The 18,128-nt window shown below is 45.9% G+C and overlaps 1 protein-coding gene across 1 annotated transcript in view; it reads right to left on the bottom strand.

Annotated features, from left to right (window-relative positions):
- Positions 1 to 17,806, bottom strand: part of LOC140411309 (uncharacterized) — a 91,087-nt gene extending 73,281 nt beyond the window's left edge. Inside the window, exons 1-2 of the mRNA XM_072500430.1 lie at positions 17,713 to 17,806; positions 17,315 to 17,614 (exon numbers count right to left, since the gene is read on the bottom strand). Of these exons, the coding sequence (XP_072356531.1) occupies positions 17,315 to 17,614; positions 17,713 to 17,749 (337 nt within the window). The 5' untranslated portion in view covers positions 17,750 to 17,806. The remainder of the gene's footprint in view (positions 1 to 17,314; positions 17,615 to 17,712) is intronic.
- Between the last annotated feature and the right edge of the window lie 322 nt (positions 17,807 to 18,128).

Consider the following 18,128-nt stretch of genomic DNA (forward strand, 5'->3'; position numbering starts at 1 on the left):
CGATTAAATCAGTGAGGAGGGATAATATTCCAGGCGAATTATGAAATAAGGCCATATGGGAAGATGTAAAATAACACAAAAGTGGGAAAGGCCCGATTGGGTGTGCAATGCATGCCCCCAAGTACTCAGGAAGAGATAGCGGGTCACATATATAGCAAAGTTTCAGAAATGTGCAGTAGCAATAAGGCAGCAATAGTAGGGCATTTTACCTGCCCAAATATTAATTTGGAAAGATTTACTGTGCAACATGTGAGGGGATCAAAATGTTTCAATTCAATCCAGGAGAACATTTTTGCCCCTCTGTACAAAGCTGAACAAAGGATCTCTTCGGCTTTCTACAATTGTGGGACAAATATTTCGAGAATGAACAGGGTCTGGTGGAAGGCACACCACCAGGCACTTTGGGCGTAGTGAACATAATTTGTCTTGATTTAGTATAGCTGTGGAAAACGACATGGATGGTCAGGGAATAAAACTTCTTCACTCAGGATAGGTTCATTTTGCTCAGTGAAGATGCAATTTAGTCCATATGGACTGGGCACAACTACTTTCAGATCAAATATTCAGAGCAGTGACAGGCCTTCAAGGAAAAGACAGCGAAAGTACAGGGAAAATATGTCCTGGTGAAGATAAAGGCTGGCAGGAAGACCATATCATCCGAGATGTCACGGGACATAAAGGAATGTGAAAAGTGCAGTAGAACTTTAAAATCAATTTAGGAAGAGGTGGGGATGCATCAAAAGTATTTGGCGGGTAGAATAAAATAAAACGCAAAGTGTTTTATTTAATGTATGAAAAACACGAGAACAACTAGTGAAGTTAGGTATAATGTGTGTGGGCCTGGGCGACCTTCGTAAGTCCTCAATGAATAATTAGCGTAGCTCTTCCCATTGGAAAAGGCCGACGCTGGTGTGGAAATCATGATGGAGGACTGGCAAATTTCAGAGGATATTACCATACGGAAAGACTAGCTATGAGCCGGATTTGCAGCCATGGAGTAGATACGTGCGCAGGACGGATAAGAAGAATCCAAGATGGAGGCAAGGGGAGATATATCAGGGGCACTAGTACTATCTTTTAAAGCCTCACTGGTCACTGGCGAGACAACAGATGACTGGAGGATTCCGAACATTTAAAACATTTTGAAGGATGGGCGACAGGGGGAGACCAGAAAACCATAGGCCAGCCAGCCTAAACGTGTAGAGGATTGTCACTGAAGCGATTCGGTGGGATACAATAAGTATATCCTTGTATTGACACGGATTAATCAGGAACACACAGCTTGAATTTAGTAAGGGGTGGCAAATTTGATGGATACATTTTCAGGAGGGAAGCGGGAGTGTGATGAGGATAATTAATTTGATGTGTTATATGTGGACGTTCGCAACTTTTAAATAAGTCCCTTATGATAGGCTGCTCAAACAAGTTAGGGCCTATGAAATCCAACGCAAAGTATCTCATTTGATCCAGCATTACCTGCAAGACAAGAAACAGAGTGGTCTGTGAGTGAAAATTTGTTTCCAGTGGATTTCGGCAGCACCAATGCTGCAGGCCTTGCTATCCCGAGTGTACAGTCATGATTTTGACTTAAATTTCGGTGGTACGGTCAAGATGCTCGCGGATGAGACAGAAAATAATAGGGTGGTATCCAGTGAAGATGATAGCAGGGGGATGCCAATTGACTTGTCAGATCAGTAGATTAGGCGCACATGGAATTCATCACAGGAAGCTGCGATGTAATGAAATTTGGGGGTGGGGTTTTAAAAACAAATGGTTGCATTATCAGTGGCAGGACCCGGGAGAGCACTGAGCATCAGAGGAAATGTGGACTGCATATCCATAATCCCTAAACGTGACTGGCCAGGTAAATAATGTGCTTAAGAAGGCATAAGGAATATTTGTCTTTGTTAATCTGGCATAGAATGCATGGAGGTGATACTGAAACTCTATAGGCTGCTGTTTAGGTTAGAACAGTAATACTTTGTGCAGTCCGGGTACTACATGAAAGGAAGGGTCTGATTGCACAGCAGAGTGTACAGAGGAGATTTTCTAGGATGTTGCATGGGCTGGAAGGAGTGCGGTATGAGGAGAAATGTGTTGTGGCTGATTTCCTTGGAGCAGAGCAGGTTGAGAGGGGGCCTGATATATGTGTATAATAGTATACGCGGCATACATAGGGTGCATATAAAGGCACTTTGCTGATTAATGTTGGAGTCGATAACAAGCGGTTATAGAATAAGATTAATTTGTAAAACGCTGAGAGGAGATTAAGGACTTGTTTATTGTCACGTGTACCGTGGTACAGTGAAAGGTATGTTTCTGCAAGCAGCATAAACAAGTCATTTAGTACATGGAAAAAAAAGAAAATACATAATAGGGCAACCAAGGTACACAATGTAAATACAATGACATGGGCAGCGGATGAAACATACAGGAATGCAGTATTAATCAGGTCAGTCCATAAGATGGTCACTTAGGAGTCTGGTAACAGCGGGGAAGAAGCTGTTTTGAGTCTGTTCATGCATGTTCTCAGACTTTTGTATCGCCTGCCCGTTGTAAGAAGTTGGAAGAGTGAGTAAGACGGATAGGAAGGGTCTTTTATTCTCCTGCCCGCTTTCCCAAGGCAGTGATGGTGTAGATAGAGTCCATGGATGGAAGGCGGGTTCGTGTCATAGACTGAGCAGTATACGCGACTCTCTGAAGTTCCATGCGCTCTGGGGCCGAGCAGTTGCCATACCAGGCGCCAGTATTGAGGATTATTGTGGAGGAGGTCATGTTTATTCTTACTGATTGTAGTCTGTGGGTCAGAAAGTCGAGGATGCAGTTGCAGAGTGAGGAGACAAGTCCTAGGTTTTGGAGTTTTGACATGAGCTTGGCTGGGATTATGCTCTTGAAGGAGGAGCTGTATGTCTTATGATCAATAAATAGGAGTCTTACGTCGAAGTCCTTGTTGTGGAGACACTCCAAGGATGAGTGGAGGGCCAGGTAGATTGCGTCTGCTGTGTCCCAGTTGCGGTGGTATGCAAATTGCAGTGGCTCATGGCTTTCTGGGAGTATGGAGTTGATTTGTTTCAGAACCAACCTCTCGATGTACTTCAGTACGATTGATGTCAGGGCCGCCGCTCCATCCTGCAAACGCAATTTGGAAAATCAAACTTTAAGCATAAGACAGTCGTTCGTCTCCCGACATACAAGCCGAACCCTAAGCAGGAGAATCCGGTTAGGAAGGTTGTGCAGTGCTGGTCCGAGGAAACAGAAGAGATCGTACCTGACTGCTTGGAAACACTGGACTGGTCCAAATGTAAGAATTCAGTGACCAACCTAAATGAGTATGCCACCACCGTCACAGATTTCATAAGTAAATGTGTGGACGACTGCCTGCCGAAGAAAGCAGTGCAGCGATTCCCCAACCGGGAACCATGGCTCAATCGGGAGAGTGGCCCTCTACTGAAGGACAGGTTTGGTGCGTTTAAGTCAGGCGACCCTGACCTATAATCCATCCTTAGGTAAGTCGGGCCACTGGCGGGCCCCTCCGGGTGGGGTCGGGCCAGGTGTTGTGGTTGGGGGCGGGTTGGGTACTCAGGCGACTGGGTCGGGCGGTCCGGGTGCTGGCGTCAGTACCTCGGCAGGGACCGTCACTCCGGCGTTCGGGTCGGGTCAAAATCGAAGTCGAGGCCGCACTTCCGATTTGGGCCTCCTCAGCTTCCAGGTCTGGTCAGGTCATCAGGAGCGGGTCGAGTCATGTCAAAAGGTGCGCTCGACGGACCTCGGAGATCTTCAAAACTGCAAGGTAAAATAAAACAGAATGATTAGTATTAGTGTCAGAATTACATTTTAAGACATTATTACGATTATAGGAGATCTAATCAGGGAATCTGTTTGGGAATGTTCGCAGAGAGTCACCAAGCTCAGGCGCTATCGTGGTGGGAGTACTGAACTCACTGTCCAATAGGATGTTTGCATAAAACACTCTCGTAACATTGAAGAAGTATTTAAAAATACACTTGCACCAACCGCTGAACAATGAAATTTGTGTAGTGAATAATTGTTGAGTGGGATGGACATGATCAAACGACTGACCTCCTTTCATGATGAAAACTTCTATGAATCTATAAACACGTCACGTTCCGAGCCAGGCGCCTGCTTTACAAGCATAACACTGGCATATGTATGGCAATGTGGGAAAACGTTCAGAGTTGTCCTGCACACACAAATCAGGGCAAATCCATGCCAATCTATTTTCGGTCATCAGTAAAGCGATGGAAAGGATTTACAACAGAGCTGTCGGCCGGCACTTGATTAGCAATAATCTGATCATCGTGTACTGTGTTATTTAGTGTCACTCTGCTCATTACCTCATTATCTCATTATGGCTGTGCTTGAAGTAGAAACAGAACATGAATTCCAGAGTGAAGCTGAGGGAGACGGCTATTTATATCAATGCATCGTTTCAGCAAATGCCTCATGAAGCAGCCAAAACAAAGATGGGGTCAATGGGTATTGAGGGATAAGGTCTCAACTGGTTGGATTCAGCAATGGCACAAAGGCAGATGTCTTTAGTTGTTGGAGATCACTCATCTCAGTTCCAGTACATAGATATGAGAGTTCTTCAGGGTTGTCACGTAGGCTACATCATCTTGTTGCTTTATCAATGATCTTCCTTCCATGATAAGGAGTTCACTAACGACTTTACACTGTTCAGAACAATTCAAAATCCCTCAGATATTAAAACAGTCCATGCGCATATGTGACACGACCAGGGCAACATCTGTATTATCATAGAATTTACAGTGCAGAAGGAGGCCATTCGGCCCATCGAATCTGCACCGGCTCTTGGAAAGAGCACCCTACCCAAGGTCAACACCTCCACCCTATCCCCATAACCCAGTAACCCCAGCCAACATTAAGGGCAATTTTGGACACTAAGGGCAATTTAGCATGGCCAATCCACCTAACCTGCACATCTTTGGCCTGTGGGAGGAAACCGGAGCACCCGGAGGAAACCCACGCAGACACGGGATGGACGTACAGACTCCGCACAGACAGTGACGCAAGCCGGAATTGAACCTGGGACCCTTCGACATTGAATTTCATTAGCATCGCTGAATACGCCAATATCAATACCCTTGGAGATATCATTGACCAGAACCTAATAGAATTAGCCGCAAAACAAGTGTGTCTACAAGAACATGTCCGAGGCCACGAATTGTGCGGCGAGTAACTGACCTCCTGGCTCACTGAATCTGTCCACAATTTACAAAACTGAGGTTAGGACTTTGAAGGCGTTTTCTCCACGTGCGTACTGGAGAGCAACTTCTGCAGCAGCCAAGAAGCTCGACATCATCTGGACAGTGCATTGGATCGGTTGACATCCTTTCCATCAGGTTACATTACAAAGAACAAAGAACAAAGAAATGCACAGCACAGGAACAGGCCCTTCGGCCCTCCAAGCCCGTGCCGACCATGCTGCCCGACTAAACTACAATCTTCTACACTTCCTGGGTCCGTATCCATCTATTCCCATCCTATTCATGTATTTGTCAAGATGCCCCTTAAATGTCACTATCGTCCCTGCTTCCACCACCTCTTCCGGTAGCGAGTTCCAGGCCCCCACTACCCTCTGTGTAAAAAACTTGCCTCGTACATCTACTCTAAACCTTGCCCCTCTCACCTTAAACCTATGCGCCCTAGTAATTGACCCCTCTACCCCGGGAAAAAGCCTCTGACTATCCACTCTGTCTATGCCCCTCATAATTACGGCGGCAGCAGGGTGTACCACCATCACATTGCAATGAAGGAACTCATAAAACCTCCTCAGACTACAGCTTCCGAACAAGGGCAGCTAACAAGTAGAAAAGCAGGGCGGCAGATACCTGGGATTGCGAACACTGTATGTTCCTCCAGAAGCCAGTCACCACACTAACTTGGGAATATATAATTGTTCTTCACTGTCCCGCTCGATAAAAATCAAATGATACTGACTAAAAACCGTCCTTATTTCTTAACAGGCAGCTTTTGACCCACACTCTTTGAAATACCACATTTGTAATGTATTTTTTATTGTTTCACAATATTTACACCGACACATGCCATGGATAACACACAACAATAAAAACAATCTGGAAATCTATAAAATGGGTATACAAAAGGAGATAATGAAGGACACGCAAACCATTTTGCATTCAAGAAAATGAATCGATGCAGAGTTGTGGAGCTCCCTGGAGTCGGTTGCCACAACCCGACCATTTTACTTATGGCCGTGCTGCAGCCGGTACTACAACATACCAGGAGGTTTGCTCGGCGTCAGTCATGCGTGTTTCTGCTTTGCTGTTGTGGTTGCTGTGGTGGTCCCCACTGTCCTATTGCCTTTTGACCCGCCTGGCTCCGCTGCCCTGCTTGCCCTGAATTGGCTTTGCCGTCTTCACTCCCCTCCTGTTCTTCCGCCCTTTCCTCTTCTTCTTTTCCCTCCTCCCTTGATCACGATCTTCGTTGTCTGATAGTCTCGCTCCCCCCTCAACATTTACTTATTGGTTGCTCGTCACGGGCATGTCTCACAAGAGGCTGGCGAATAGACATGGATGCTGGGGAAGCCTTCCTCCGATCCCCAAATGGCGTATTTTATTTTCCCCAATTTGAGAAGCTCTGCAACTCGGATGGCAATCAGTGGCCTTAGCTGATGCTGCTAATCGCCAGCCGAGCTGGAGTCATCAGCAGGCGATAAGGCAGGCGAATGCTGGGGCGTCTGACCATGTCCACTGAAAGAGATCTGGCTGTTCCGATATCCCGAAGACTGCCGCCAGCGGACATGGCGCATCCTCACACGCACAACCTGGGGTATGGCATCGAAAAAGGCTGTACCGTACCCGGCGAGTCTGCTGAAAGGCCAGAACATGTATGTGTGGTTGGCTAGGCCTCCCTGGCACCATTCACATTTGTCCTCCACCGCTGAGTATAAGACACTTATCCGCGTTCTGGTTAAGTGCTCCCTGTGACCCAGCTTGATCTGCATTAGGCTCATGTTTCAGTAGAGTTCACCCTATTGAATGCTTCGAACCAGAGTGCTCCCCCTATCGCCATGCTCAACTCCTTCCCCAATTACTATCACGAATTGTCCAGTGGTGACCGTGCCTCCTCTCGCAGTCATATATATATATATGGCCGCTCACTTACTATTTCCTCATTCGCCCACAGTCAGAAGTCTCACAGGATGGTGTGCATGGTACCTGGGGGCAAATTGCTATTTCCGTTTGGAGGATGTCCCTTATTTCTACATACCATAGCTCTTTTGGGAGCTGGCGCTTGTCCGTGAGTTCCCCTAGGTCCGTTACTCTGTCGTCTATGTGTAAGACCCCTACCATCAGTACCCCTTCAGATGTCGCTACCTTTTAAAGGAGGCTTCTGTCAACACGGGGATCAACGTATGGTTCTTGAAGGTGGGGGCCATGGTGGATATCGCGGTAAGACTGAAGTGGTGTCTCAGTTGGTTCCATATTCTCAGTGGCCCCACTAGCACTGGGGTTCTTGTGTATCTGGCGGGGGGAATGGGAATGTGTCCCTGGCATGTGCTCGGATGGTTGACCCTGAGCATCAAAGTTCCTGCATTTAAACCGATTCCATTTCCGGATCCTTGACGCATCCCCATACTCTTTCTGCTGTATCTGCTCAGTGGTACAATAGGACGCTCGAGAGGGCTGGGCCCCTAATGTTACTCCTTCTTTGCAAAACGTTCTTTCACATACTTGAGTTCCTCCCCTCCACATAACCGCCGTGACGAATTTGTCAAACTCAGTGAAGAAACCCTTGGGAATGAAGACCGGGAGGGATCTGAACAGGAAGAGGAGCTTCGACACGTTCACTTTGATCGTCTGCACTCTCCCGACCAGGGAGAGCGCGAGATAGCCCCAGCTCCACAGGCCCCTCTTTACCTCCTCCACGAGACTAGGCAGGTTCCATTTGTGGACCTATGTCCAATCGTGGACTATTTGGATCCCAGGCATCGGAATTTGACGTGGTCCAGCTTGAAGTGTCAATTCCATAGCTCTAATACCCAACTCTGCGGATTCACGGGGAATATTTCGCTCTTGCCCAGTTCAGGATCGTAACCTGAGGAGGCTCGGAACTCATTGCCGTACCAGCCTCCCCGAACAGGCGCCGGAATGTGGCGACTAGGGGCTTTTCACAGTAACTTCATTTGAAGCCTACTCGGGACAATAAGCGATTTCATTTCATTTTCATTTAGTTCCATTTTCCTTCCATGCTGGCTAGGGGGTTGGGGTTGCAGAGCAGGGGTCACCTGTAGTGAAACTGTGCTCCCTGTCCCCCCTGTGGATGGTTTTCCACCAAATCGCTAACCTGAGAGTGATTGCCAGTGGCTCAATTGCTAAAGCAAATATCGGCGGGGACAAAGGGCATGGCTCTCAGGTGATCCTGTGCAGCCGATGTGTTTATAACTGATGCTGTTTGTCCGTACTATGGGGACACTGTACAGTAATTTCACTGGCGAGATGAATCATGGCCCAAACACAACCCGTTCTATTACGTCCATGATGCATCTCCATTCGGCACAGTCAGAGGCCTTTATCGCATCCAGGGAGAATGTCACGCCAGGTGTTTCCTACCTGGGTGGTGGCATGATCACATTCAGCAGGTGCCTGATGTTGCATCCCAGTTTCACTGTCTAAAGTGCAATTGGAGTGTGATTTACTGTTGGTCCAGTAGTTTGGGGAGTGGTGAAGGAATTCCCAGTGGAAGGAGTAGACATACTTCTGGGGAGTGATTTAGTGGGAGTGAAAGTTGTAACTTCACTTTTGACTGCAGAGTGTTTCCAGGACGTACTGCCAATAGATCATGAGATGCTAACAGTAGGGCATGTGACAGTGAGGAAAATTCGTAGGGCACTGAATGACTCAAAAAAGGAAATGTTTACAGGCATTGACACATATCAGAGGACACTAGGAGTGAACCAGATTCTGAGTCTATTCAGTCCGAAGGTGATCAAAAGAAAGAGCCGTCCGGGTTTATGACGGACAACTCACTGGCTTGAACCCTCAGCTGCACTTTGTGCTGAAGGTAAACATACGAAGGACAGTAAAATGTAAAGCTGGAGGGGTTTAAAGGTGTCTGTTGTTTAAAACTGAACCAAATAATTCTCCAAGTACTGACAGCGCTATTTTTAAATTGACTGCAAGAGATCCTGGAAGTTTGACTAAACGTTCATTGGGAAGTCAAGGAAGCCTGACTGCATTATCAGAGAGAGACATGTATAACAAGTGTACTGAAGAAGTTTCGAACGAGTTGCAGGGAAGAACCTGGGGAACTCTGTTAACTAATCATACAGCAGATATAAGAAAGTTTGAAACACGGCAGCACCATCCGTCCTGACGAAAAATAGATTGGCTCGGTTAGATCGTAAAGAAAATTAAATTAAAGTACCAAATTACTTTGTTTCCAATTAAGGGACGATATAAGTGGCCAATCCACTTATCCTGCTCATGTTTGGATTGTAGGGGCAGAGTTGCGCAGACAGGGGGAGAAGGTGCAAATTCCACAGGGACAGTGAACCAGGACCAGGATCGAACTCCGGGTCCTCGGCACCACGCGGTAGCAGTGCGAACCACTACGCCACCGGGCCGTCCAGCAAAGTCGCTGTTGTCCGTGGAACGCCAAGAGGAGTTTGCGGGACCGACGGTCATATTGGATGACGATTGTGTGCTGGCCACATTGGACATTTGCAGACGATAATCCGCTTGCGTTTATGGAAAAGTTTAAAAGCTGGAACGCAGGAATATTCCATTGGAGTTTATCACTACAGCAGTTCAATGTTAATAATTGTACATATTCCCAGAAAATATCATATGTTCACGGATTCTTTGCCACATGGTTAAAGGTTGAATCATTAATAATGACTACGAAGGGGATTTGGATGGGTATGCATGTGTGTTTTATCTATTGCATACCTCACAACGAAACGTTTATATCCAAAAGTTTCATCCTTTTATAGGGAGAGGCATGTAAGCATCCTCCTCTTTAAACGTTGTTTGTTCCATGGTTTCCTCTTTCTTTAATATTTCATTTGCGATTCCAATTTTGATTACTGTACGGTTAATGGACCTGTGCCTTTAATTCAAGCAAGATAAATCATTGATGACTCAGTTCCACTGACGTGGCTGGTGATGCACTCTGACGCGATACTGGACTTTGCCGATGACAAGTGGTCATTGTTTCATTGTTTCTCAGTATGACAAGACTGATTTTCGCTTCACTTCGGATTCTAAAGCCTGGATGGAGGTGCTCTAACTCTCTCCCTCTTAACGATCTGATGAATTATTTCTCCCCAGAGAGGCTGGGTGGCATTTAATCAAAACTGCAAAAGATTGAGATTAAAGCACGGACTGGAAGCTTGGTTTGATGCTCTGCCAAGAGTTTTAAGAGAGCAGTCGACTCAAAGGTGGACTTCTTGGGTTTGACGCCCAGTTTTACAAAAGGCTAAAATTGTATTTCCAGAAGACATCCTACTGACTATGAGCACTGAATGGATGTTCCTACAATAAAACCACCATAATTGTACACTGGTGACATCGATATAATACCATACCGGGAGGAAGGCCTGCAGCAAATAACTCATTTTCGAAATCAAGGGCTCTTATCATATTCACCTTTATCCTTATTATTTTATCCTGTGTGTGGAGGGTGGAACGGTTAAAACGGGGTAGTAGGTTGGCTTGCTTGTCAACAAGCTCAAATTACTACATATTACATCTTTATTTTTCTGATAAATAAACAGAAATTCTGTTCCAACTTACAAACATGGTGACTGTAAATTATCGGGCAGTCGAGTGCAAATGACTTTGGGAAAGTTTAAACAGTTGATTGATTAATCCACTTGTGTGGGACTCCAGGGCCCGTGGGGTTGAAATTGTTTGCGCATATTCCCAGGGTGTCGTATCCAATAACGATGCGTGGAGTGCAGCTGATGTGCTGTAAATGGGTTCACTGAGGCCTTTGACCAGGATCCACACGGAAGGCTGGCCCAAAACGTTACACCTCATGGGATCCAAGGCACGTTGGAAAATAAGTTCTGGAATTGGCGTGTTGATAGGAGATGAAGGGTGGAGGGTTGCTTTTGTGATTTGAAGCCTATGGCCAGCGGTGTAACAATGGGGTGGGTTTTGGAAACGTTGCTGTTTGTTGTATACATTACCGACTTGGATGTAGATTTAGACTGTTTAATTAGTAAATTTGCAGGTGGAAAGAGAATTGCTGATGTGGTTGATAGTGAGGAGGGCAGTCTTCGGCTGCAGACTGATATTAATCAGGGTAAGTTGGGCAGAGTACGGGCGATGGAATTGAATCCTGGTAAGTGTGAGGTGATGCAAATTGGGAGTTCTAAGAAGGGTAGAATATGCACAATGAACTGTAGGTCCATAAGCAGAATGGAAGAACAAAGGTTCCTTGACAAACATGTCCATAACCCGCAAGATGGCGGCACAGGTAGATCGGGTGATAACGATAAAAGGCATGTGATATGTTTGCCTTCACCCACGGGGGCATTGATAATAGTAGCAGGGGAATCTTGACGAAACTTAACAAAATACTGCTCAGGCCATAGATGTAATACTGTGTGCAGGTGTGGGCACCACACCATCGAACAACGTTATTATACTGGAGGCGGTACAGAGGAGATTCAATAGGCTGTTGCCTGGGATATAAAGTTTCAACTGTGAGGAGAGCCTGGTTAGGCAGGATTAGTTTTCCACGAGGAGTGGAGGTTGAGGGGGTATCTGGTAGCGGTATAACAGTTATGAGAGGCATACATAGCGTAGCTCGTAAAAATCTTTTCCCCATGGCAAAGTTCTCTGAGGCCTGAAAGAATAGTTTTAAGATGCGGACCAAGCTTTTTAGAGGGGTCCTGATGACACATTTTAGTCACGCAACGAGTGGTGGAAAGAGGGAATTGCGTTGTCTGAGAGTGTGGGAGAGGCATGTTCTCTCGCAGCAGTTAAGAAGCATCTAGGCGATTCCTCAAATCGCCAAACCATTGCAGGCTATGGGTTAAGTGCTTTTAAAAGGGATTAACACAGATTGGGATATGATGAGCGGAGTATGTTTAGTATGTTTTAGGCTGAAAGGCATATTTCTGTGCTGACCCCCTAAATCTTTCTGGTAAAGTGGGCGGCTGACTGAAAATATTCCAATTGCTAACGGCTTGGAATTTCTGATGGCGTTCTGAGCCCTGTGACAGAATAGATCAGATTCCGCCACATTGATTTGTGCCTGCGTCATGTGTGCTCAACCAGCGAAGCACGGCAGATTTATTTCCTGAAGAATACCACAGCGATATCCGTATAAATGACAGTAACGTTGAAATCTGACCTCGTGTATGTTGGACGCGCCAGGATTCTGAACTTGCAGTCTGTCAGTCTACTCTGTTGAGCAGGCTGGATATAAATGGGGGGGGGGGGGGGGGGGAGGGGGGGGGGGCAGGCTGAATGTAATCAGCTTCGTGTCACTTGATATTACAATATTGAAGCGTGGACTAATCAATTCGTTTAGAGGTTTACAATAAATGACTTTGTTTTGTGGTGCCAAATTCGAATGCCTGGAAGTAATTTGAGAATTCGAATCTCGCCATTCCCAGCAAGATCGCTGGGTACTCAAGGTATAACCAAGATTTCATGAACAATAATTTTGGATGCCATTGCTAATTATATCACAAAAGGTGGCGGAAGCCTTCGAGTAAGAGTTGAGGTCCGCCGTGGTCCAACACAGTAACGGAACCGATTGTGCGGCTGAATGGAGGTCTATGTGATCTTGTGCAAGAGGTGCGTGACGGTGTTCTAATGGCACTGGAACGGCCACGATGGTTCGGATGGCTTGCTTCGCGCCAAATTAATGTGCGGTTCCTGGGTCGGGGGCAGAATATGTGCCCTGGAGATCAATCTACTGCTGCCACCGGGTGGTGGGAAGTGAACACTGCACGTGGACCATGCAGGTCTTTTGCCGCTTCACACCCGAATTCTGAAACGCTGTGCGGTTCGACGTGCGCAGAAGTAGACAGCAGGGTGAGATGGATTGCTGTCGTTCAGTTTCAAAATAAACTCTGTAATTCAGGGGCTTTCGCATTCAAACGTCTCGGAACTTTCAAGAACCCCTCCTCCAGATGAATGAAACAGAACTTCAATTGCCCGGCTTTGCCGTTGTCTGTCCCAGTACAAAACAGTGCAGCTAGTCTGCTTAAGATTGCACCTGAGTGTCTTCGATTGTCCTGCTTCTACCGACACGACTGAAGGCGACTGTTCCACACAGGAGACGTAAATTACTGTTGAATGGAAAAGAGGGTAGATTCCAATAACAATCGATAAGCTTTTGCGATAATGATGTCATATAAAGTAATAATACCGAAGAGAAAAAAGTGTCTGATGCAACGACAGGACATACCGAAACTGTTTTTCCAATCAATGAACCATCGGATTTAAAATGACGCTGCAGCCACTGCTATCAAGCAAACGCCCCGACCAATTATAGGACAGCAAGGTCGAACAAACAGCAAAGTAAAGGCGAACAGTGTATGGTGGCATTTTCAAGGTCGTTTCACATATAATCTTTGCCAACGGGGCACGGGGCAGAACACTCTATTGTTCGCTGAATAGGGCTATGGGGTCACTTCCCTGTACAGCCAGGTCGCTCAGAATGCGAGTAGCACCCTAGTTATTCAGTTCCAGAAGCTGGGACGTGACAGAATCATATGATTCTGATACAGGGATGAGAAGGAAGGATGAGCTCCAGGTATCATTCTAATGCTGCGACTTAAACTTACGTGGGGAAACTGCAGCCATCACGAGTAGACAATAAAGGTCTTTCAACAGCATCTTTTCATTCGGGGCCAGCACGGTATGTGAACGGAGTGAAGTTCAATGCATCTGGGAAGACAGTGTCTCTCTTGGAAATACATCACTGCTGGAGTATCCGGTCTTAATTATTATGCTCACGTCACTTCCTACGAATCCGAGATCAGTAGTGCGACAGGATGGAATGTAATAACAGTGAATAAGTCTCAGAAGAGTTTCAATATTGTAAATGAGACTCAATCTCGCGGCTGGTCCGTAATTAAAGAGTCCCCACTATAATGATACTTTAAGACACTTGGCGCGAAAATCATTGATACAAGATACCATGTATTTCAATGCAGCGAGATATCATGATCTGAATGCCGGTACTGACCGTGTAAGATGAGTAGAAGAAAAGCAAATTTCAAAGAATAATTGGATAGCTTACTGATAGCAAACGAAACTGCGACCTGGAATGAACATGTGGGTGTGAAATGGATGGGATTGTGGTGACAAAGTCGAAGGATAACAAAAATGCATAACCAGATGGACGCCTTCAGCAAAAAAAAAGTATCAGGAAAGATTTGTGCAGAGTGCGAGTCATTAAAAATGTTTTATTGCATGGCTTGTGCGTGAGGCGCCTAGGCACGACAGATTGACCACCTTTGATTGTCCTTCAGATGGTGGTGATGAGTGGTCTGCTTTGGTCTCAACAATCTATTACGCAGTAGTTTGGTTTAAGAGTCCTTTCTGGACCTTGAACAGCAGAGTTACTAGTGAGCGATTTTGCTCTGTGTCTGGAGTTCCATGCATTCTGAGCCAATTATGGATGGCTGCTATTCTCCCGGAAGGACATTCATGAACCGGAGATTAGCGCTCTCTAGGATAGGTTCAGGGTCACCGTAATGAAACTGGCATTCAATACCAGTTTCATTTTTTTTTGTCAATAAATTGAAGCAATTGCCAGACATGATTTATCGGTAACTTAGATAAGGATAGTTGGGATAAATGATTCGAAAATAATGTTGACAGGCTGAGCTGAATATGTGTGGGACTGAATCATTACATCTCTCAGAGAACTGACACGGACTGGAAGGCTTGCTGTCGGTGCGATACACAATATTGTTCAGAATGCGAGTTTCACCCTTGTTATTAGGTTCCAGAATCTGGGACGAGACAGAATCCTAAGATTGTAATACAAGGATGAGTGGGAAACAGGCTGATCTTCGGTTATCATTTCAACGCTGTGACTTAGATTTAGGTGGGAAATCTGAAGCCGTCACGTGTGGGTTTCCTTCGGGTGCTCTGCTCTCCTCCCACTGTCCACAGATGTGCAGGTTAGGTGGATTGGTCATGCTAAATTGCCCAGTAGTGTCCAAAACGTTAGGTGGGGTTGCAGGGTTACGGGGGTCGTGTGGAGGTGTGGATTTAGGTAGGGTGCTCTTTTAGGGGCCGGTGTAGGCTCGATGAGCCGAATGGCCTCCTTCTGCACTGCAAATACTATCATTATATGAACATATTTTCCTTTGTAATTCAGTTAAGCATTTTCACCTAACGTGTTAGTTTACCTATTCCAGTTTGGGTTGTGAGCTAAGGGAACGCCGTAGCTTCGAAGAGGCAATCGATAGAGAGAGAGAGCAAGAGAGAGAGACAGACAAAACCGTTGTGGCCATGTGTTGCAGGCACTGTTCAAACAGAACTTGCTCTCATGTCGACGTACAGTATCGTGGGTGTGCAACTGTTCCTAATTGCATTGGCGATGACAGTGGTTCACCGGTTTCTTGCATATCGCCGAAAACATGTTAGGCCATATCACATGTCGATATAGTCATAGGGGCTGAGGTATGGATGATAGACTTCCATTCGTCAAGGAGATCAGCGATCAGAATGGGGTTTCTTGCAATGGAGTAGCTTCCTGGCAATGATTATGGAATTATATTGCCATTGCAATATGTTATTAATTTAACTGACTTTAACTTGCATTGCAGACGACTTGATGTGAATGAATATATCGGGTCGTTTCTCCAGGTCACTGAATTATTAGTTCAGTAACAGGACTACCATGCTACGAGGGTTCAGCTCTGCCTGGCAATTAAAGGGTTAAATATTCACTATGAACAGTTTATTTTATTTTAAAAAGTGAAAGCGAAGTCTGAATAAGCGGTTAAACGGTTTTCAATAGACTTTCAAACAGTTGAGCGGAAGCAGGTGTCACAAAGCTCATAGTATCTCGGCAGGCGTCTCCACTTGCGAAGCGTCAGCCTTTGGTGAGGCATTCAATTCTTGTCTGGTGCTTCTGTATAGAGGTAGGGCCACTTCAGTGCTCTGATCCGACCCAGACTTCTCTGCCTCCAAATAGTCGGAGAGAGCCAGCTGCAGTCCGTTCCAGGAAGGGAAATAATCAGTTTGGGACAGGATTCCGTTCTGGAGTATGTATGATTTTCTGTCAGGATGCAACATTTCAGTTCCGGCATCATCATTGTGCATTCACCTTTATATATTATACTTAGCCGACAACTAGTGCGAGCTTTCAGCAGTCGGACGTGCGCCACACTTCGCCAAACAGGTGAACAGAGACGTTCCTCGCTGATACAATCCCGGAGCAACACGACGCGTGTTCTCCAATAACAGAATGCTGCCCGAAAGCGGAAAACGATGTTCTGTCTCTCAGACGAATGAGAAATGGAATATGCATTTCCTTGCCGTTGAGGTGCGAGGTATGTCGGCCGCACGTCCCAAAGACTGGCGGGTGATATTAAATAGCCATTGTGCTGTTGGCAACAGGCAATACACTAACCGGACCCAACCAACCGACATTTTCGAAACTCAAAACATAGCGCACATTAGATTTGATTCCGAGATTGGACAACACTCATTAAATAACCTTGAGATTTCTCAGAATAGGCTGTGAGCAATTTTAGGTTATCAGTTGCGGTCGTAGTGTGGGCGGCTGCATCAATACATGGGGCCATTTTGGTCAGACAGCGAAGTGTTCTTGCGTGCGCCTGTTTCGACTGCAAATAATGGACGACAGCCATGCTCCCTTGGCAATGCCTTGACCAATAAGATTACAAACTGCCATATTTTAACTTCAACGAAGCTTGGCAGTTAACTGTCAGTCATCAGTCAGCTTGCACATTCTCCACGACAACGTATCCATACCAATAAAAGTCAATTTGACAGCCAATCATCATTCCCGACTGATGAAGTTGTAATTGGTACTCACTTCACATTTGGCATTCTTGCGAATGGCTTGAGGAGCGAAAGACGAGGAGCATCCACGTGCCTATGTTTTGTGCGATAATTAAATTCTGAAACATGAATCGGCCATCACTTTCTGTTCAAATATATCTGGTCTTCTTGGATAAAGCACTGCCGTCCTTCAAAATGCTCTCCAAAACAACGCGGCAACGCGCGGTTTTGTGCGGAACTAATCTTTGCTGCTGCATTTCTTGTTTTTGATATGCGGTTGCTTCTTTCTGAGTCACTGTGAAGACTCCAGGCGCAGTAGTACACGGCCGTGTCATCAGCCTGCAGGCTGGAGAATTTCAGGTTGAACTCAGAATCACTCCGTCTCTCAGCCTTCAAATTGTCCACCTTTCCCTCCGGAATTTCGTGCCCCATTGTTTGGGAGTAATATATCAGCTGCGGCTGCTTTCCTGGATATTGTCTGTACCAGTACATGTAAGGGGTACTCGTTCCCGCCACAGAGCAAGACAACCTCAGTGACTCTTGCGGAAAACGAGAGGCAGCGTCGGGAGTCTGACGGATGGTCCGTGGGTTTACCTCTGGTAAAGAGATGGGGACAGAAGGTTAGTAAACAGGTACATTATTGACATTAAATGAAAGACAGGACGAGTAAAGCAATCTAAACAGCATCTCTTACCGCGAAATAGAGTTATCAGAGCCAGTAAGAAATACATTTTCTGGAATGTACCTCCCTACTAACAGAGATAGTGAGATACGTAGCCTATCGCTGCTTTATTGAGCCCTGTGAGGAGTGGCTTTGAATGTAATGAAGGACACCGGAGGAGACGTGACGGCGGCATTAATGGACTTGCCCTTTATTTCAAACAGCCAATCAGAGTCGATATGCTTACTAATATTCTTGACTGCCTTGACTGCGTGTAGTTGGGATCCGCAACAAGGGAAACTTTTTCTATATTTACACTGAGAACTGTTCAACTATTCACAGAATCACAGAATACGTACGGCGCAAGGGAAGCAATTTTGCCTCATCCCAGGCTCTCCAAATGAACATCGTGACTTTGTGCGATTCCCGTCTTTTCCGTATTCGTGGAT

This window comes from Scyliorhinus torazame, chromosome 4, assembly GCF_047496885.1.
Source record: "Scyliorhinus torazame isolate Kashiwa2021f chromosome 4, sScyTor2.1, whole genome shotgun sequence".
In the NCBI taxonomy this organism is placed as follows: Eukaryota; Metazoa; Chordata; class Chondrichthyes; order Carcharhiniformes; family Scyliorhinidae; genus Scyliorhinus; species Scyliorhinus torazame.